Source organism: Talpa occidentalis, unplaced genomic scaffold, assembly GCF_014898055.3.
Source record: "Talpa occidentalis isolate TD23 unplaced genomic scaffold, MPIMG_talOcc4v2.1, whole genome shotgun sequence".
Lineage (NCBI taxonomy): Eukaryota > Metazoa > Chordata > Mammalia > Eulipotyphla > Talpidae > Talpa > Talpa occidentalis.
Window position 1 is genome coordinate 45,104,524 of NW_026555331.1, and position 23,177 is coordinate 45,127,700.

The 23,177-nt window shown below is 39.7% G+C and overlaps 1 protein-coding gene across 1 annotated transcript in view; it reads right to left on the reverse strand.

Annotated features, from left to right (window-relative positions):
- The window catches only part of ZBTB10 (zinc finger and BTB domain containing 10), a 30,376-nt gene extending 16,217 nt beyond the window's left edge, over positions 1–14,159 (reverse strand). Inside the window, exons 1-2 of the mRNA XM_037504915.1 lie at positions 12,594–14,159; positions 2,827–3,712 (exon numbers count right to left, since the gene is read on the reverse strand). Of these exons, the coding sequence (XP_037360812.1) occupies positions 2,827–3,712; positions 12,594–13,571 (1,864 nt within the window). The 5' untranslated portion in view covers positions 13,572–14,159. The remainder of the gene's footprint in view (positions 1–2,826; positions 3,713–12,593) is intronic.
- Between the last annotated feature and the right edge of the window lie 9,018 nt (positions 14,160–23,177).

The following is a 23,177-nucleotide window of genomic DNA, read 5'->3' on the forward strand; positions in this document are numbered from 1 at the left end:
AAGTTTAAGGTGAAAAAAAAAAAGTTTAAGGTGAAGCTACCAGACCAATTATGTAGAAATTTGCAAAAAGCGTAGTGCACAAGAAAACTGATTTTACTCAATAGTCTCCCAGACTTTAAGGGAGGGAGCAAAGATGATCACAACAGTTGCTGTGCTTTTAGGTTTGTCATTAAATTTTCATAATAATTCTGTGAACTAAGTACCATATTTTAAAGATGAGAAAACTGAGGCCAAATGTTCATCTTAATTTGATCAGTTACACAGTGGGTATAAGTGGCAGAGCCCATTTTCAAATCCTGAATCAATGTGAGCTCATTACTTTTATCAATGGATCTCAACCTTGACTCCTATAAAGCTTATAAAAATCCCTATCACCAGGCCACCTTCTAGGCAGACCAATTAAATTGAAGTCCCCAGAGGAGAGACCCAAGTATTACGGCCTTTAGCAAAGTTTCTAAGTGAGTATCAGGTAGTTATTTAGTTTTCAGTTCTAAAATTTCCATCTTGTTCTCTAGTATTAAAAACAAAATAAAGTTTGTAAGTGATGTACAGGTGCAGCCATGACTAAAACCTACTGCTCCACTCATACCTAGGGTTAGCAATAAAGTTTTATCGGAACACATCATGTTGCTTTGTTTACATATCGCCTATGGCTTCCAAGCTACAATGGCAGTTAGGTAACCTGTGACCAGCAGAGCCCAAGATATTTACTATTTGGGTCTTTTTATAGTAAAAAAAGTGCCAACCCTTACTCTATACCATACTATGTCCTAACCAGAATGCTCTTATATGACCCATTTTCTGGCACTAAATGAAGTTAGATTTAGAGATACTAAAAAAAGTTGTGAAAAGCTTAATGGCTGGAATGTACAAACATATCATTGATACAAACCAAATCTGAGTTAAGCAAGGTTCAGAAACCAAAATGGGGCCTCCCTGGTGGTGCAGGGGTTAAAGACACTGCACTATCAAGCTATAGCCAGCCACTGAAGCATGAGTGGATTCCCAGCCAGCCAGGGAGCTGACCCACATGGCACAGCAGACCTCTCCTGCCTCACCCGCTGCTCCCCTCAGCAGTGTATTTCAGTCCATTTGCCTGCCCTGCTCCCGACTCGGTCTCTGGTGAATCCTCTCACCCCCCGCATCTCTGGCCTGCACCCCAGTTCTTAAATAAATCTTTAAAAAAAACAAGAAGAAACCAAAAATGATATCAATGACATACAAAGTTATCTAAGATGTCAGAAGCATACTGAAAGTATTTAAAACTACCAAAAGTTAATGTAGGATAGACTTAGACCAATATAAGCATAGCTAGAGATGCTTGCTAAGAAAATTCCTAGTAATGTTATTTCTGACCATGCATTGTGATTCAGTATTAATGCTTTTGTCTTCTGTGAACTACTCCCTATTATAGTTGGCATTACTTTTTAGGAAGCACATTGGCTCTGATTAATTTTATCAACTGCTACCCCAAAATCTGCTTACCCCTTAAACTATGTGCATGTGTATTTAAAAAAACAAACAAACAAAAAACACTACAGGGTTCCTGCCCTAGTATTAAAGAATTAACCATGTAGCAGAAAGAAAATGTAACTTTAATTTCTGAGACTTGCTTCAAGACCTTCTAAATCAAAAATTAACCTAAATAAACACTGCAGAGAAAAATCTACCCATTACTTTAATAAAGAAACTGCACCAGGATTTTTATTGCTAAAGACTTGATTAGCATGAAGAAAAAGAACAGTAAATAGTATTCATTATACATGCAGGCTTATTTTCACATTAAGTAAAATTTATGAAAAATTAAACCCAAACCCAAAAAGAAGGAACCATTTCACAGATTTACTATGGCATTTTGCCCTTTGGGAACCAATAATACTTTTTATCAGAAAGCATTCCATCCCTGGATGATCATCATCATGTATATTAGACACTGAACAATTAACAATGTTTTGGGACAAAAGAATCATTAAACCATGTGTCACAGTGGTCCACCAAGTCTGAAATCTGCATAGGAAAACCTCAAACCCACTGGTTCGCTTCTTCAAATAAAATTAAATTAGGCAATTAAACTGAAAAGTTTCTATCTTTCTATTTACACAACAAAGGTTTACCACCCCATTCATTAAAAAACTCACACCACAAATATGATGTTAGGATTCTTATATACATTCCTTTGGGAATAATATATTAAGACAAAGGTTTGAAAGGCTTCTCCTAACCAATCAATAGAGAAAGGAAATGAGGTGAGAGTGGGACAAACATCAAATATTCCAGCTTCTTTCCAAGATTTTTGGTAAATCCAGAACAGTAGCTCTAGACAAATGAAAATAATCATTTTTTCGCAACATCCCATAAGACATCTAAAGGTTTAAATACAAAAAACAAACAAACAAACAAAAAAAAAAAACACCCACAGTAAAAAATGGTTTGTTTTGTCTAGATTATATACAACTGAAGATTTTATCTTTCCAAGTACTGGGGGTAAAAAATATGGAGCACAGAAACTAAATATCAAGGAAGTCAAAGAACTATATAGGAAGTAGAGTCTCTGGGCCATGCAATAATATAGGCAATGCCTGATTAACACAGCCTTTGAAAAACTCACATATACATATCTATTAAGATACACCAAAATTACTTGTTTCAACGATTTTACCCCCTCTATTATATATTAACAAGTTTAATATTACATACTAAATTACTTTTACACTAAAAAAAAACAAAAAAACAAAAAAAACACCAAATTTTAAGAACACACGTCAAGATTATACCCAAATAGAGTGAGAATGAAAACTGAGATACCTTTGTATATATAATATTTACCTGGCTCTTCCTTGATGAATGACAACTCTTCTTCTGGATAGGCAACAGGTGGCTGCATCACTGAGCAATCTTCTAAATTTGTTTCATTAGGTGGTATATTATAAACAAATCTCTTTGCCGTCTGGTTTTTCCTCCTTGTTTTGCCAGTTTCTTGAATTCCCTGGGCGCCCATATTATTCCAAACAAACACTTTTGTTTGAGTTTCAGATTCATTTTCAGCCAATTCAGAAGAACCATCCTGGACCCAACCACTGTCATTCATTTGGTAGTTTTCTATTTGGCCCTCGTCGACATTACAACCATCATTTTCAATTTTTACATTACTTGCCAAATTGGTAAGATTCCGTGTTGCCCAAAAACTGGCAATTTTTTGATCCCGTGATGAAGACAGACCATCTCTATTAACTGGTTTTCTATTATTATAGTCCACAACTACAGACTCCGGAGCTTCTGATTTAATGCTTATATTTAAGGCATCTTTAATGAAATTTCGGCAAGTTTGAACAACTTCACTCATTTGAAGATAGCTGGCCACTGTCATCACTTCAATGGCATTTTGGCTTGTGAGCACCAGGTTACCAGAATACAAGAAGTCCAAGATGACTGAAAAACCTTGAACTGCAGCAATATCTAAATGGGTAGTATTGTTTTGGTTAGGGCTTTCTTTGTTTGAAAAGCAATATAAAGTCTTAAAGAAACGGCTGCCTGCAACCAGGATGTTCTTATGAGCTTTAAAGATTTTTCCGCTCACCACAATGCTGACATCACAAAGAATACCTTTCTTTCTCTGTTCATTTAGTTGTCGAAGAAGTTGATAGCAATATGAGTTCTCATTTGGCCTACTATTAAAGTCACAGTACCCCTCCTCTGATGGTATTTCTGACTCCTGTAATTGGATGGAAAACATTTATTAACTTTATTTTTTTAAAGCCCCCAATCCAAGGAAAACAAAAATCATCAATACAAATTTTTAAAAAGCACTAGTCATATATACTAACTTCTCAGTAATCATTATGTACTTTCCAAGTGAATTGTTCACAATCTCAAAGTTAGAGAGTAAAGGAGTGAACAGATTGGTCCAAGTCTATTAAGAAAAACCAAACATTTGAATAAAGATCATCAGGATTTACAAAATAACACATGTTAATGTTATGCTTTTCAAATGTACGCTAAGGGCATGGATTAAGAATTATTAAAATTAAAATAAAAAGAACATATATTTCCTTATAAAAAAGTTTCATTTATAATAATCAGATTAGTTGCCTTATTATCTCTTCAACTGATAGAAATGCAGTAGACTCTTCTGATTGAACTTCATCTCAAGTCTGGGCAACAAATGAGTCAAATAGTTTAGGTCCAGAAAGTTAATTAAATCTAAGTAGAGCTACAGTAAGTCAAGACCCTCCCAAATAAGAAAATAATGCTTCACCTAATGGAAATGTCCAGTTTTCTAATTTCCCAACTTTCAAAAATGTCTTACTTCTTCAGTGCCATAACTATTAACTGTAAAAATTTCTGAACTCAAAAATTTTAGTTTGAAAAGTTTCCCCTCTTATCAATTACAAGTATTATAGTTCTGATTTGCATCACTAAACTTAAGGAAATGTCCTACGAAACAATAAAAGTTGTATGATATAACAGCAAGGAAAAAAGGAGTACGATTTAGACTCTGAAATGCTGTCTGTTAGTAACTTTATATCCTGGGCAAGTCACCATTCCTGAGCCTTTTTCTTAAACCATAAAGCGGTAGTTTGAATGTTTTGTAATTAATAACTTCTTGACTTTTCTCACTGAGTAACTAGGATAGGTATGCTCCATAAAAGGCAGAGATGTGTGACCTCAGCACCTTCCCTAGTACCTGACTGTTTAATAACCTCACCATTTTTTTGCCAATAAAAAAACTGCTCAGACAGTTCTATCTAGTATAAAAGATGAATGAAAATATTGTTCTTATTTAGATGTTAATTTTTGTCATATTTTCTTCGGGACAAATATTAGCTTCAAATAGGCCATTTCTATAAAACAATGCAATAATACAGATCTATTTTATGAGTATGAGACAAACATGGGAAGACAGGCGGCCTAGAGAGACTCAGCAAATTAGAGGAGAAAATAAAGAGTGTAGAGAACACAGTTGTTAGTGCAAAAGATTCTCACAGAAACTATACTCTAAATGGTGGTGGGATTCCTAAACAATCCTAAAACCCCATTTTAACCTATCAGGGATATGGTTAAGTTATAAAAAAAATATTAGCTTCAGCTCTAGATCTTTGACAAAGGAGATCATATTTACAATAATCCCAATTCTCTGAAAATATACCAAGTCACAAGGTCAATTTAAGATTTTCTGTGATACTTGAGGTATGAGAAGTCAACTGGAAGAATCCAAATTAGAAATTTCAGGACATTTTCAGTGTTTTCCACAATGGAACAGTACAAATACTCTGCAAATCTGGGGAATATGATCACTAAAAAAGGAAAACTGCTAAGTATTTAAGTTACTTTTCACTTTCAATTGACATTTTACAGCTGCCCTATCAGCCCCAGCCACCCCTCCCAACAGTGTCTGAAATGCATAAAGCCCTTACAAAACTCTCTTCCACATTCTATCATACCAAAGGTTCCAATGCTCTAATTAGTTACTTTCTCCTTTCATAAAATACCCAAAATCCTCAACTGAAACTGGTATTAGCCAACTTACGAATAATCAAAATATATTTTCATGACTGAATCCCAAATTTTTGCTTTTGGGGGTGGAGAAAGGAATTAAGGCAAAACAGATGTTCTAAGATCTGTATATAAGCCAATGTGTTGTGAAGTTTCAAACCGTTTAAGCAAAGGGCAGTGAAAACACTTAGAATGTGTGAAAATATAAAGAACTAAACCAATACCAATAAAACACCTATAATAACTATATACTAAGCATGTATTTTTTTTTTAGTAAAAACATCATACTGTTTACTTGAGCTCCCTTTTTTGAGACTATTCAAATAAAACATTTTACTAAAATATTTATGCTCTCTACCCTCTACAGGAATTTCCAATCTTTCTGTGGTGCAGGCCTGAAAGTAAATCTTGCTAGGCTTGTTTTATCTGCCCAAAGCACATTTGGTTCACAGTTCTAATAAATAGGTAGTTCAATAACAGTATGAATACTTGAAGAAGTAAAAATTTTAAATGCTGATCAAAATTTGGCAGTACACCATGAAGTGTTTATGGAAGCAGTGAATTACCATTTACAAGTTAAGAACTGCGTATCAAGCAGTCCAACACACTTTAAGAAGGTAGCTGTAGCTAGCAGAAACAGTCATTTTAGGTTATGATCACTGGGTCAGTCTTAATTTCTGAAATTCTCTGCTAACACCAGACCAAATATTCTAATTAAAAAACCAAAAACTCAGACAAAGGCCTAGCCACCAAAATATGCACCCATGCTACGGTAACACAAACTACACATATCAAAACAACTATTCAACCAATTTTTTCTCATTACTACTATACAAGAATAGTTATGTTCCCTGCTTTCAGAAGTAACACCAGCAATTTCTTTTTTTAACCACTGATTAGAGCACATGCCTGCGTTTTTGTTGCAGCTATTAAGTAAGTCCTTCAAAATGAAGGGTTTAGAAGTCAAAAGTACATGTACTCAAAGGGATTTGAGGATTTGGGTAAAACAAAGCAAAACAAGCACACAAGCAGTAAGATAAATAGCCAATATTACTATTGTTTGGCTGAACCAAATTAAGCAATTCTTAGTATTAAAGACAAAAATCTTAAATTATGTCCCAAGAGGTCATGTTGTCACTTTCGTTCCTCCTTCAACATTCCACATTCACTCTTAGTATGTTGATAACAAGAGATAAAACCAATAAGCAAAAGCACCATGAAAAGGCATAAATATTTCTAAAACTGGTTTTTTTAGAAAATATTGGGAAACTTATTTCCTTCCTCAAAAAGGAAAGCACAACTTAGCCCAGACATTAGTCTAAACTGGCTAAACAAGAAGATTTTAAGGAAATGGACATTGACTTCAAAAATCCAACAATGCTACAACAGTGATTCTATAAATACACCATGTCTTCATTTTTTTATTTGGGAAGAGGCCTGTAAAATTATAATTTTAGATCAGGAAGAGACCTTAGAATTAACTCTACCAAACTTAGGAGACTAGAAAAATGTTCCTTTAGTTAAAATACTCATCTTCAAATTTATTTCCAGAAAAGATGAAAAAGAGTATTTTATTTACAGTGGAAAAAGCTAACAGCCTCAACTTTATTTCATTATTTACTGTTGAGTGCCTATTTAAGTCAGGTTCTACATCGGGGACCCAACAAAAGGAAGCAGGTTCTCAATCTCAAGTTACCACTAAAGGATAAGTCGTGAAAGTATTGAAGAGTATGACAAGGGGGTTCTGAGAGCAAATAGGATGGTTGCGTGGGTGGGGGTAGGGTGGGAGGGGCAGAACACAACTTTGAGGTAGGGGTAATGCTTTTTGGAAGAAAAGTGTTATCTGAGAAAAGCCTTAAAATACCTAAGAATAGGATGGGAAGATGAGCATTCTAAATGCGACAGCATGAGGAAAAGAACCAAGAGGAACTGCAGCATCCTCAGTCCACATGATCAAAGAAAAGAAAGTCCAGGTGATTCAAAGCACAAGAAATGCAAATATGCACCTATTTGAAGGTATATGTCTATAGCTTTCATCAGATTATCAAAAGATTTGAACATCCCACAAGATTAAGAACCATTGCCTCACAGAGCTGTAGAAGTGGTCTGATTGGAGTAGCAGACACAAGAGATGACTGTGGCAGCAAGTGGAAGATTACTATCAAAGGACTAAGACTGGAGATACTGTGACCAGTTTGGGAAGTTACTGTTAATAGTGCAACATACTTGCAAGACACAAGGACCTTAACTAGAGAAGACCCATAATCTTAATGAGGGGAGGGGCGAGAAAGAATCTGGAAAAATATTTGGAAGATAAAGTCAGTAGAACTTGAGTGGTTATAGCAGAACTAGAACTGAAAGGGAGGCTGAGAGAAGAATCATGGCATTCTATCAATCTTCTAGATAAAGCCACCAAACTTGTAGAGACTCCAAGACTATCACCTGGTTCCCCCCCCTTCAAAGGGAAAGAGTGGGAGATAATAATGTCAGTGGCAATAAGTGAGCTCATCTGTAGTCAATCCATAAATGATAAGAAAATGCTACTTACTTAAAAACCAACAATTAGTATTTACTTCCCTACCCAGAATTATAGTCCTTTTGATAAATGGATTAGCAGAATAAAGACATTTCCAACACAAACATCAAAGCTGAAAGCATTATAAACAAAAATCTTTACTACCTTTGTTGCATGTAGCAACCCACTGGAAAAGTATATTGAAAGCAAAAAAATAAATAAATAAATTTCCAAATTTTAGGGGAAAAGTCAAATTCCTTTTCTAGAATTAGAGCAAATAATGCCACAGCAAAAGTGATTCCAAATATGCCTGTGGTATACTTGTCAGTACCGGCTAAAATAATAGCCAGTAGAGAAAGACAGGAAGGTCTCTTTTGCAGTCTTCTTTCTAATCACCGCTAAGATCTTGAGTGATAGCATCTTCCCTTGCTAATTTAAGTACCACCCCCTGCAAATTCTAATTCTATAGGTCTGGGGTGGAAATCTTCAGGTGATTATTAATACTCAGTCAATTTGAGATACCAAGGCTATGCTTTATCACGAGCTCTCTCCTCAAATTATAAACCCTTACACACTACTCAAGAACCTACAAACAGCAATATATACTCATTTCACCCTTAGTCTCAACTGCATAAAACTGTTAAACAGCTGGGCCATTTGTCAACAGAAAACAGAACTGATTTAGCCTAACATATTCCACAAGTGTTGGTTACCTAGGGAAACTTAAATTTTTTTGTCTGACTAACCAAATTATGCACTTTTCAGACACATCAAGATACGAATTCATCCTGCTCATGCTGCCTCCAGGTGCAGTGTCTGGAATGCCCTAACCTTCCAGTTCAACGCCTATGCTTTCAACACAATTAAGTTTCCAAGCTAGCTCTTCAAGCTTCTCCCAACCTTTGAAGAGATAATCGATGACTCCTTTTATTATTTTTACTGTAACCTGAACATGCTTCTACTAACATGGTATGAATTTATTGTAATCTGTCCTACTATACTAAACTACAAATTCCAAAAAAGGCAAAGAAAAAGGTCTTATTTATAGGTTTATATGGAGTACCTAATATAAGTAAGTTGAAGAGGAAGACGCCAACATAAGACACACTGTAAAAGACACACACTATTTAAACGATGAAAAACACAGGGGAAATAAACAATCCTTACTGGATCAAACACAATAAATGAATGTTGAAGCCTATGGAAATATTATTATACAAAATAGCCATAAGAGGTTCAATTATCTTTCTCTCAGTCTTCATGAAAGTTTTTTCAGACTTTCTTTCTAAATTGTTAAACAAAAAAATAAAGCTGTTGACTTTTATTTTTGTCCAATGCAAAGTCTGGTAGATCTCTTACCTTGCTTTAGTTGCTGACATCAACATTTTCCAACTAGCATTTTCAAATAGATCACTGATTTCAATTCAGTGTTTACTTTCTAGGAAGGGTAACTAAATTTGTAACAGATTTGAGTTCATGTTTTAGTAAACTGGAAAGGTTGATAGAATGTGTGAGGTAGGCCATGCAGGTTTCATAATTGGGTATAAAGTGGCCCAAACCAAGATAACCGTGGTAACCACTGCTAAAATTTATATTGCCTCTACATCCTTGTATTCACAAAGCCAGAAATCTCTCTGAAATAGAAGGCTCAGAACAGATTCAGAAAACATTAACACTCTCATCAGCAGACCTTAACCTTACAAAATTATAGAACATTTTGTAATTTTTTAGTCACCACCATAGAATTAATAGAAAAAAACTTTCCTTACTTATAGAAAACAAAGAAAAGCAACCTTTAATGACATAAGAAAAAACTACTCCAGGTCACAAACAGAATTCCTGCCAGAACTCTCATTTCAGTATTTTAAGACAGGAGAAATCTAATGCAAAATATTCTTTATAAACTAGGGGAAAAAACCTGTATGTATGATAAGAAAGTCTCAGAATGTTCAAAGAACTGGAGATACCAAAGGAGAACTGATTTGTTCATGCTGACAAATACTGATTCCCTGAGAGAAAGTGACTTCCAAACTGATAAAACTGGTAACACCGAGTCATGTGGTACCAGGTCACACCCCAAAAAAATCTTGCTATCTAGCTATCTGTGATGAAATTAAGTAATGTTTATCCTTTACTAAATGATTATGTGCTGACAAATACACTTTGCATGCATGAGGAAACCAGAGTTAACTCATTTGGCCTGCCTAGAAAGTAGGTTTAGGACCAGGTCTCCCCAACCATAAGCCCCAGAGTGCTCTTACAGGCTGTGTTGTACTGCCTCCTATAGGTAATCAAAGGCAATAGGGCAATGGGGGAAAAAAAATGACTCAACTCTTGAATGGAAGTCAGTTCTTGAACCTGTGCTTCATATTCAATCACAAAACAAAGACATATGTCTGGAATCAATAGCAAGGTATCACTCAAAACTAAACTTAGCATGAAAATAGATAAATGATTAGGTTCAATTCAGATCAGAATCACCTGAAATCTGATCAAGGGAACCAATATACAGACAAACATGACCCACTAAATTGTGTAGTCCTCAAGATAATAAAAAAAGAGTCCTACAAGCAAGTGGTCTTCCAGACTACACAAGAGTTTTTCAAGGGGATAAGAAAGGCTAATTTAGAGATCAAGTTTAGAAAAGTTTCTACCTAGGATCCAACTCCCTGATTCAGACTTACTGCTATTAGAGATAGATCATGCATGTCCTACCATACATTTATCCAACTAAATCTGACTTCACCTGACTTCAGGTTCACTAAGTAGTTAATTATAATTTGCATCCCCATTCAGATTTCCCAACAGAGACTATGCTGATCAGGAGTAACTGGTCTATTGCACATTCATGCAATCCACTGTCTTCTGTAAGTTTCTACAGAACCAACCTGTCATTACTTAGAAAAGTACCCTCATTTTTCGTTAAGTCCCCCACCCCCATCATCTTCCTAAATACCTTCCACAATACAGTACATAACCCTCTAACGGCTCAGACTCTTCTTCCGTAGAATGGGAACAAAATACTCTGCAGTGTTAAGGCAAATTTGTATTTGACACACCGAAGAGAAGGAAATGTTAGTTCTACTTCACCCCCCTGCCCAAGCTCACAAAGCTGGTAACTGTAGAAAGCCAAGATATGAACCCAGATTTACTCTGAGACCCATTCTTTTTCCATTACAACATTCCTCATAGGCTCTAGTCTCAGTCGTCAGCAAGGACTCTAGGACTTGGGACAATTTACTTAACCTTTCTGGGCTTTCTATCTTTAAGTGACCTTCCTTCTAAAGCTTAGGCAACCAAAATTTGTGAAAAAACTATTGCCATTGTCCACTGAGATACATAACCCCATGCTTTAAAGTTAAAGCCTTAGCTTCTGAGAAACTTCTGTGCTATGGGATTATTGGATAGTGCCCAATTAACTCCCGTATAAGTGTTCTGAACAGCAAGATCGTTCCAGTAAACAAACTCACGGAGGGAATATCTGAAAGCTGACTTTTTACAACCAAGGACTAGTTGCCAATACAAAAGAATGAATTCCATCCAAACCACCATTGTCTGATAGTCTTAAAAGGAGAACTTATCAACATCTGTTTGGCTTGCAAAGGGATTATCAAAATGGTAAGACTACTATCTTTAGAGTGGAAATATTAAAACAAGAACTAAGAACTAAAAGTACAGCTTACTTGTTTTGTAACTAAGGACTTAGGATTTCAAGGAGTTTGGTAAATATATTCTCTACCAGTCCAAATCAACTACTTGATACAACTTCACATTAAACATTTCTAATATGCTAAGTTTAAAGTAAACTGCATTTGTAAGAAACTTTTTGAAAAGAGAAGGGGATTACAGAAAATCTCAGCACAGAAATCTGGGTAGAAGGAAATAAGTAAAAACTACAGTAATTTACCAAGAGCATGCTTTGGTAAGAAAGTTCAAAAGAAGTTCAATGGAGAGGAATTCGATGAAATTTTTCATGAGAAAGGAGTGTTATCCAAACAGCTTCCTCCACATTTATATACAGCTCTCCTATTTCACATTATCCTGACCTGACATAAAGAATTTTCTTGGTTGGATGTTTACCCGAAAGAGGTAGCCTCAAAGGTTATTGTTTAATTCATTCGTCCAAGAGTTGCCAGATTTGACTGCCACCAGCACGTTGTTAACAGACTATGAACATAATGCAGCTTTTCTAAAAATCACAACTAATAAAATTTTTGACCACAAAGCCAACCTTTTAGGGTTAAACCCCTCAGCCTCGCTTTATTAAGCTTTTTAATTCCATCCGATGAGCAAAGAACATGTTATAGGTCCTTACCCCCTAACAAATAGAGCCACAAAAAAACCAACACAAATTCTGCGTTACGATCCGAAAATTGTCTTTCCAGCCCACCCCACCCCCCAACACACATAACTTTCGAAAACTTGTTCCCAGGCTTTTTTTCTAACCCCCCACGCACAAGCTCCCTGCACCTCTCCGCAACTGGAACGATGCCCTTCCCCGAGCAAAGTGGGGTTTGTAGCGGCTAAACCTCTCCTAAAAAAAAAAAAAAAAAAAATGAGAAAGTAGGAGCAGGATATACAGTACCTGGGCGTTGGCTTCGTGGAGTTTATGCTCGGTAGAGACGTGGTGCCTCAGAAGCAGGGTTTTCTTGTAGTTGCGGGTACCTCGCGAAAGCTCATCGTGCCCCACTTGAGGAAGGTCTACGCATCCCCCGTCCTCTGGGGTCTTTTGGCACCAGCCGCAAGACATCAGGCCAGTATCCTTGGAATACCGCAGCCAGGGAAAATCTTTGAGCCAAGAGGTCTGGAAGGAGCACTGTAGCTTCTGCATTAGGGACTTGGGCCGCGCGAGCGGGAAGTGCTGGACAGTCTCTCCTTCGCCAGCTCCCACACCGCTGCCCTCCACTTCGTCCCCGCCATCGCCGCCCGACCGCCTGCTGCTGCTGCAGCTGCCGCCTTCCGCCCCGCTGCCGTCGCCCAGGCTCGCCCCCTCCTCCTCGTCCTCGGTGCTGTCGCTCAGGGACGCGCCGTCCTGCATCAACTCCTTCCCCTCCAGCGCGTCCAGCTCCAGCTCCACCGCCGCTGGCCCTCGCCCATTGAAATGCCTCAGGGGCCACGCCGAGGTCTCGGGGCGGCCGCGGCTACTTCCATTGTTGCCGAGACCCCCGCCGCCGCCGCCTCCTCTGAAGGCCAGAGTCCGACGGTTCCTTTCCGCTAACAGGGGGCCCCCCGCGCCACCGCCGCCCAGCGAGGTGGGGCCGCCCGCGTCTTGGGGGAGCAGTAACTCCTTGGTTTCCTCGGCGGCGGCGGCGGCAGCCGCCCCGGCGGAGGCCTCCGGGTCTTGGGGCTCCAGGCCCTCCAATTCCACTTCCTCGTCGGCCCCCCGCCCATTGAGCTGCTGAGGCGCCGGCGGCGCCGGCGGCTGGAGCTGTCTCGGCTGGGGCTGCTGAGGCCAAGCCGAGGCCTCCCCGCCAGCGTTATTGTTCGTGGAGCCGCCGCTGGCGGTGACCAACCCGCCTCCTCGGAACGCCAGCGTCCTGCGGTTCATTTCACTGAACGACATGGCGCGCGCCGCCGCCCGGTGCCCCGGCTCGCGCCCGGCCTCGGGCCGCGTCCCGCGCGCTCCCCCTCCGCCTCGCCCCCGCCCCCGCCCCCGGCGTTCCGGTCTCGCGGGGCCCGGCCTCGCCCTCCCGCCCCGCTCGCGCTCGCGCCCGGGGCTGCCTCACGCGTCCGCCGTCGCCCGCCGGGCCGCCGCCTCCGGCCGCCTCCTCGTCCTCCACCCCCGCCCCGCCGCGCTCCGGGCAGCGTCCCGCGCGGAGAAGGGGGCGGGCGGCGGGGAGGTGAGGAGCGAGCCGGGGGCGCGCGGGGCCTTCGAAGTTGAGCGGCGGAGTGCGGGGAGACCCTCCGCTGCCCCCGCTTTAAAGCCGCGCGCGCACACACCGACCCTCCAAACAGATATCCTTCCTCCGGCGCGCCGAGGAGTCCCGACTCCGCCGCCGGCTTCCGAGGCGCCGAGGGCGAGCGGCGCGCTAAACTGCCCGGCTCCGCCACATAACGAACCGACAATAAAGCCGGCGGAGCGTTTCCGTCCGACCAGGCCCTGGCGGAGGTCGAATGGCAAATGAACAACGGACCGTGCGCCCACAATGCACCGGGGTAGCAGTAACCGCTGGAGGGGGAAAGGGTGGGGCCGGGCTGGGGGAGGGGGGCTGGGCTTGGGGCTGGGCTGGGGTGGGGTGGGGGCGCCAGGGGACCGGGAAAGGGGCCGGGCCGCGCCTCCGGCCTGGGGGCGGGGGTGCGGCCGCGGGGAAGGAAGTCGGCGGAGGGGCGGGGGACAAAAGGCCGGGCGGCCGGCTGGGGGTCTCTGGGAGGGGGCGGGCGTGTGCGGCCGGGGCCGGGCTAAGCGGAGGACAAACAGCTGGCGAGTGTCAGGGTCTGGCCGCCTCCCCGCTGCCCACACGCACCTACCCGCGCCCGGGACGTGCATTTTCCTTCTCTCGCCACGAGTTCACCTGGGACTTTGGAAATAACTGTGCCGGGAGAGCTGCGCGCCAGCCTTGTCATTTGTTGGGGGTGGGTGGCGGTGGCCAAGGAAGTGAACTTATTTTGTTCCTTCACAAAGACTGGACCAGGCGGTGCCTTTCACGCCAGGAGGTTCCAACCGCGGACACCTCCTCGTCTGCAGCTTTGTGTTGCGAGAGGCTGAACCTCGGGCCCGAGGCAATAATCATTTCACAGAAAATGCACCGCCCCGAGTGTCTTATTGCTGTGATGAAATGGAAATTTAAATAAAAGGTCGAACACGTGCGTTCACTGGGAAGTATTGACATGGGTGTTACATCACCAGCAGCCAATCAGATAACGCCAGTCGTGTTTATACTTCTACAACCACCTTGTGAGTATTACAGTATGTCATAACGTTATAAATATTAGGCAGGGTTTTCCCCAGGAGCGGGGAGGAGTCCGCTTCTACGGTCGTGGTGTGCGGCTCGGAAGATGGTGTGTTGAAAGCTATTCATTTGTTGAAGCCTTCATTTTCACTCTTGGCATTGCCTGGAATTTGGAATGCCTGGGAGAACAGTTGGAGCAGAAGCTGAAACGCACGGTCTCAGTCCCGACTTTTTCAGATTTGCCACCTTAGAGCCCTTCTGCACGCCTTGGAAAATTTTAAGCTGCCGAATGTAGCCAATGCTGAAGTGTTTAGACGCCTTCTTTTAAAATGTAGATTGACTCTTGCATTGGTTTTACTCAGATGTCTTTCAAGTTAAAAAAAAAAAAAAGATGGTCGCCCATGAGGGGCTCTACTCTTTTTTAAGAAATACGTTAAAAGTTCAGTCACGAACTAACATAATATGTGTTCTAGGGAAAAGGATATTTATGTGGGAGGGTATGTTTTTACATTAATAGATATTAGGGTGTACAGGAGCAAAATAAATACAAATTTTATAGTTACAGATTACCTGGTGTCAGAAACTTTATATGTCTACGTATATATTGGAAATCTATGTAGGTTTCATAAAGAGCTTGTGTGACAATAGTTAGACCTTCTAGTTTCATGATTCTTGTTCGCCTCGGAAATTTCTATTTGAAAAATAAGAAAAATATTTAAAACTTTGAATACATGATATGGGAGATGGTCTGTTTTTCAAGATTAACTTTAAAAATCAATTTTGGCAGACATACTATAAAGTATCATCTGTCTTGATATTTTTAAATGCACTGAATAGATGTATGGACGTTGATAGTCACATACACTATACTATTGATTTTATCGATGTAGTCAAAGCAACTCTCACTTAATTCACCGAAATTTCAATATCAGAATAAATGGCCAGTGTTGTATATCAAACAAAAAATATTATAGTTCTGCCTTGCAGATGAAATATTATTTTAATATTATGAATGATGCTACTAATCTGCCACAAAAAGATTTTGACTTTATTTTTCCACTAATGATCATATTGTCACCTATCCTTATTGTCACACGGCCACCAGGGATCACCAGCTTGAAATTCTGAAATAGATTGGTACAGTTTGTGAGGTTTTAAAATTTTTGTCCAGCTTTGTTTTGGTGGTTAGGTTTAGGACAGTAGACTCTCTGACCTTGACCTCAATTGTACTTTGGAGAAAAGAGAAGATTTTGCCCTATGGCACATATAATGTGTGCTTCCTTGTAGTAGATGGAAGAATGTAGTAACAGTACTGTGGCATGTCCTTAAATGCAGTTTGTAAAATTCCAAGCACTTTGCAAATAAATACATTATTTATTATATTCTGACCATTGCTGCCTCCCCTACAAAGAGAGAGTTACTGAAGTTAATTGCTCCGCTAGGATTAAAATGATGGGAAATGAAAATGGACAGAAAAATTTTTATTTTAATTTTAAAGGTTGTTTTCATTCCCAGACTGTTAAATTCATATCTTTGCTTCTTTTCATCTTATATACCTATTATATAATAGGCACTGTATAGTTTTAAATTTTTTAAGCCATAATATTATGTCAGGGCTGCATTTTTCTCAGACATTTATCTTATATATTATAAAATTCATACTGTCTTTGGTCTGAAATTATGTTTAAACGTGGACTTATAAAGGGGTGACCTCAGATTCAGATGGTACAAAGCAGGGTGTCACTGAACTGATAGCGAAACAGTGTGAGTCTGTAGAGTCTATCAATATTTTTGTCATTTTATATGTATAAATATATATTCAGTTATATTCCTCTAAACCCGAAAGGGAGATAAAAATCAAACACAACTCATTAGGATAGTAATCACAAGTGTTTCAGAATACCCTGTATAAGGGAACTTTGAGTACAGAAGGGGATCTCCTATTTTGTGAATGGAGTTTTTAAGAATTCCCCCACCCCTTCTAGTCTCCTGCTAGCAAAGTGGGATCTGTTCTCCCCTCTAGCCCCTATATTTACTGTTGGGGTTCTACCATCTTTAAGGGAATTCCCCCTTATGCTTACCAGGGGAACCCCTCAAGAATGGGGCATCCCCAACCAATTTGTCCACTAATTTCACTTTAAGCAACCAATTTGTCCACTAATTTCAATACTGTCCAACTACAATTTTTTGATGAGGCTAAGCTCCTCTGCCTGGTTCATCTGCTCTTTTATGGTCAAGCTTGGCTTTCCTTTACTGCCTGGGTAGAAGCACTTTGCTTCTTTAGGTTCTAGGGACAATGGTAGGTGATTCTGTCTATGGGATTGACACGGGTCATCCACCAGAACTAAAGTGCCTGCGAACAGAGACTGCGTATTATTCACTCTGATACTACCCTAGCCCACTACAGCTGGCACATAGTGAGCAATTATTGTCTGTGGAATAATTTGTTGTATCTTTCCTTGTAATCAATTTTGTTAGGCAACTTTTTCTTCTTTTTTTCTTATATAAAAATTATTCTTTTTAAAGGTGTTGAGCTAATGTTTCCATTTATATTAAAAGTAATTAAAACCATGTACATACAATGAAATATTGCTAAACCTTGGAAAAAGAAGTCAGTCCTGCCATTTGCAACAACATGGATGATCCTGCAGGACATTGTGCTAAGTGAAATAAGCCAGATACAGAAGAACAAATACTAATGATTTCATGAATTAGTCAATCTGGTGGAATGCTGGTTGTTACGGACTAGAAGGGGAAACCAGAGGTACTAGTCAGAGAGGGAAAAATTTCAGTTATGTTAGATGAATAGTCTTAGAGATCTACACTATGGCATAGTGCCTATAGTTAACCACAATGTATACTTAAAATTTTGCTAAGAAAGTAGGTTTTATGGTGTTCTTCCCACACACAAAATAAAGGCAGTAGGATACTTGGAGGTGGTGAATGTATTTATAATACAGATTGTTGTGATAGTTTTATGGGTATATACTTATCTGCAAACATCAAATTGAGGACATTAAATGTGTGTAGCTTTTTGTATGTCTATCATACCTTAATAAAGGGATGTAAGCCAATAAAATCAATGATAATGATATAGCTGAATTATGCTAGCACTATTTTGTATGTAGCTTACAGTGAATTGCAAACATTTCATAGCTTATAGTGAATTACACAACATTCTTGTGAGTTAAGTCAGGGGAGTTATATTAGCCTCATTTAGTAGATGAAGAAATCTAAGTACAAAAACATTTACTGATTTGATTGAGGTTATTAGATGAGGCAAAAGAAAAAGCATATAAATATAATTTATATAACTATCCAATTAATAGTTATTGAGCATTTACTTTCTTAAAGCACTGGGCTTATATGTTGCTGAACAGAATAGCCATGGTCCCTAGAGCATTTACATATATAAATTCAATATGTGAATACAGTTATGGAGAGGAGTTTTAAAAGATGTTCACCAAAATGAGACAATAATTATCTAAGTAGCAGAATTTCAGTCACTAAAAAGTTTTTCTTAATATGTACTCTGTACTGTCTCATATTGAGAATATAATTTATAGTGAGTAATAAAAAAAATCAATAAAGGTAATTTCATTTTAGGGAGAAAAGTTTACTTTGATACTCAGTGACATGTTCTTCCTCAGAACTAGAAGTTCTGTTCATTCTTTTTCTTTACTTAATGTGAACTAATTTTACACCCCCCACCCCCTACCCCCAATAAACACAAAAGACTTAAAGGCTTAAAACCAGTGTTTCTTTTCTTAGAAAATTCCAATCCCTTTATGACACTGTTTATTTTTCAAAGGCTCAAGTTTACATGCATATGTATAGGGAAGCATCTATCTCAATAAACCAGGCATTCTGGCCCTGCCCTCTAATCCATTCTCCAGAGTGAAGCCAATAATCTTTACGAAACTCAAATCTGACCTTGTCACCCCACCCACACCCCACCTACAAAGGTTTAAATTATTTTCTGTTAGTCTGTATGGCAAAACAATTTTTAAATGCCTGTAGAACCCAGAATGGTCTGGCTGCCCTCCACCAGCCCAGCCTGGTCCCAGACCAGGTTCTCTCCTTCCCCCAACCCTTTCTTCTGGAAACTAGCCTCCTTCTGTCCTCCTTGTTTGCTTTGATCCCTGTCTGGCCTTTGCACGTTGATCAAAAAATCTTCCCTGTTTGTAAAGCTCTTCCCTTCCTTCTCCTAGCAAACCCATCATCTTAGATCACTTCCTCAGGGCAGCTTTCTCTGACCACCCACACCCTCAACATTCAGTTATCATGTTTCAGATTCTCCTAGCATTTAAAAATTTTCCTTACAGCACTTGTCGTAATTGCAGCTTTTATTTTTTAAAAAAAGATTTATTTATTTATGCATACAAGAATTGGGGTACAGGCCAGAGGTGCGGGGGTGGGGATGAGAAAGATTCACCAGAGACAGAGTGGGGAACGGAACAGGCAGAATGACTGAAAGTACACTGCTGAGGGGAGCAGTGGGCGAGTCACAAGAGGTCTGCTGTGCCATGTGGGTAGTTCCTTGGCCGGCCTGGGAGCAAACTCATGCTGCTAAAGTTTCTGATAGTGTCACAGTGCTGTGCTTAACCCCTGGCGCCACCAGGGAGGCCTATTTGCAGCTTTTAAAAGTGTATAATTATTTCATTGTGTATCCCATTAAACTTACAGATCCATGAGGGCAGGGACCATTTCTGGTTTTGCTCAGTATTTTATTTCCAGCATCTAGAAAATGACTGACAGCAGGTAGTAAGGATTTGTTGAGTGAATCAATATATCTACATGTGCAAATTTCCAGCACTAAGTACACATAATCTTGAAATTTCTTTCAACAAAAGACTAAAACAGGGCCTCCCTGGTGCTGCAAAGGGCTAAGTCTCAGCACTATGAAGTTACCTGCAGCCACTGCCCCGCCAGGGAGCCAACTCACATGGTGCAGCAGACTTCTCCCGTCCTGCCCACTGCTCTCCTCAGCACCTCAGCAATGTATTTCAGTCAGTCTGCCTGTTCTGCTTCCTACTCTGTCTCTGATGAATCCTCTCAGCCCCCACCCCGTACTTCTGGCCTACACCCCAGCTCTTGTGTGCATTAAATAAATAAAATAAATATTAAAAAAGACTAAAACATAGGTCAGAATTTTACTGAATAATAGAAATATGTTTTGATGTGGATATTTGCTTGTTATAAATGTAAGACATTTCTATAAAATATACAGGTAGAACAAGATTGTTTCAAACTTTTAAAAAATTGGGGCCTCCCTGGTGGTGCAGGGTGTTAAGACGCAACCTATGAAACTGTCTGCAGCCACTGCAGCAGCAGTTCAATTCTCGGCTGGCCAGGGAGCAACCCACATGGCACAGCAGTCCTCTCCTTGCCCACTGCTCCCCTCACCAGTGTATTTTCAGTCAGTCTGCCTGTTCTGTTCCCCACGCTGTCTCTGGTGAATCCTCTCACCCCCCACACTTCTGGCCTGTACCCCAGTTCTTGTATGCATGAATAAATAAATCTTAAAAAAATAAAATGAACTTTTAAAAAATTATAGGTAGACAGATGACCTCTTACATCTTGCCCACAACTTACTTGAGCAGTGTATTTCCAAAAACCTGCCTTTTCTGTTCTTCAAAAAATTTTAAAATTATAGCTAATGAATAAAAATAATTCCAGTAAAACTACTAAATTGATTAAAAAATCCAAATAAAACATTACTGTATCTTTTATATAAAAATTCTGAATTTAATGATAGCTACCCATTTTGTGATTACAGTTTCTCTATTCTAGTTAATCACAGCTCACTATATAATCGAAGTAAAAAGTAAAAGACCTCTTTTTAAATATGACTTGTACAAAAATAGATCTTTTTTACAATATTAATTTATAGGCTACAAAGAATGGGAATAATGGGGTAGGGATTTGAGATTTATTTTCATTAAAAACTGAAATATTAAAACTACATAACAGTTCTGTTTTCTGTATGACATCCATCCCTGATATTTAATTCGTAGATACCATTTGGTTCACAGATTCATTTCCCTGAGAGGTTGATTAACTAGGCTGATTAGTAGCCCCAGATTTTACACTAATCCACATTTTCCAAAAATTTACAAATGCAAAGCAGCTACCTTCAGGAGGACTAGGTGAGAAAACTTGGAAGGGAGAATGATGGCAACGCCATAAATGCTCAGGGCTATGAAGAAATACCCTGAAAGAGGGCTTTCTACACAATAGCTTTGTAGGGGACTTAAGTTTCAAGTAAGTTACTCTCTTCCTCCACGTTTTGTAGGTAATATCATAGTCATCAAAGTTGTGAGGTACCACACATTGAAACAAGCCTAATAGGATCAGCAGAAATCATGAAATTGGTATTTACCCAAACCCCCACCATCCCAGCAGATGTCTTTAGTGTGATTCTGACTCTCCCACATGTTCAAGGTTCAGGGTGCAGCAGGGAACTGGAATGTAACTGCTTCAATTACTTACAGTTCTAGTCCAGTATTCTTCAAATGGGGTTATGCTTAGCCCTGGGGTATATAAAGAATTTCTAAGGAATATGTAAGCACCTTGGTGTGGTATTTTTTTTTTTTTTACCCTACTAACATACATTATACCCCTTTGACCTTCCCCCATAATCCTTCCCTCTTAGCCACAGAAACGTCAATTTGTTTATTAGTGTCTGCCAGTTTTTTTTTTATTTTATTTTTATATTCCCCATACAATTGCAACCCCCTTATTTTGACCCCAAGCCTTCCTTTCCCGCCGCCCCCATAGTGTGTCTCTGGTTCATAGTTGTTTGTTGATTTTGATTTTTTCTTTTGTCTGCCAGTTTTTATAAGTATTTTGCTTTTTTAAATCATCTCCTATATAAATGTCCAATATTTGTCATTCTGACTTGTTTTACTATAATTCCCTTGAACTTCTTCCATTTTGCTGTACATGGTAATGTTTTGTTTTTTTCTTCTAGCTGAGTAAGTAATATTCCATGGTGTGGATATACCATGTCTTCTCAATCAAATCCTCTATCAGTGGGCACATAGGTTGTTTCTACATCTTAGCTATTATAAATAACACTGCAGTAAGCATTGCAGAGAAGCATATAGATCAGTCTTTCCTAAGTAGTTGTCAGGCTTTCAACTTCTTTATGTACTCTTTTTCCAAACACTGAACTGCTGGGGAAAGTTCCTCTCAAACTTGTTTCCCTTTCCTGCCTCCCCTTTCACAATCAACCATCTCTCCCATCACCATAAAAATGAAACCTTTCACCCATCCCTAGTCTTTTTCTTTTTTTTGGTTTTATTTAAATAGCTTTATTGAGGTATAAATGACATTTTATCACTGCACAGTTTGATAGATCTTGACGTGAGCATGCACCATGAAACCACTGCCACAATCAAGAACATACTGCCCTAGAATACAAAAGGGGCACCAGAGTCAAGAGCCAAATAGAGAAAGTGTCCCTAATCACTTGGTAACGACACTTTTGCAGCTCCAATAGTCTCCAGCTTTTGCTTTCCAAAAAACTGAAGTTGATGTAAGTGAAATATCAATTACCATTAAAAATAATTTGCAGTAGGGCCTCCCCAGTGGCGCAGCGGTTGAACGCTGGGTTGCGAAGCTGCCCGCAGCCTCTGCAGCACCGGTTCGATCCCCGGCTGCTCCCCAGCCACCAGAGGAGGGTCCCACATGGCGCGCAGACCCCTCCTGCCGCCCGCTGCTCCCCTCAGCAGTGTACTTCGGTCCTTTTGCCTGCTCTGCTCCCCACTCTGGCTCTGGTGAATTCTCTCACCCTCCCGCGCTTCTGACTGTACCCAGTGCTTGTATAAATAAATAAATACATCTTAAAAAAAAATTTGCAGTGATATATGATTAATGAATGGTTCTTACTACCTACTTTGAAAGGAGTTTAAGGAATTTTGTTATATAGCTAAAGCAAAACTCCTTCTATTCCCATCATCCATAATTTTTTTGTGAACAAATGTTCTCACATGTATACAAAAGAGAAGAAGAAAGAAAAGAATGCAAATTCTCATTCTAGGAAATGCACATTAATTAGTTGAAAAAATGAGCAAATTAAGAGATTTTTTTTTTTATTTTTTTAATAGAGGCATGTTTTATTTTATTTGTTTGTTTGTTTGTTTTGTTTATACATGCACTGGGTACAGTCAGAAGCGCGGGAGGGTGAGAGAATTCACCAGAGCCAGAGCGGGGAGCAGAGCAGGCAGAAGGACCGAAGCACACTGCTGAGGGGAGCAGCGGGCGGCAGGAGAGGT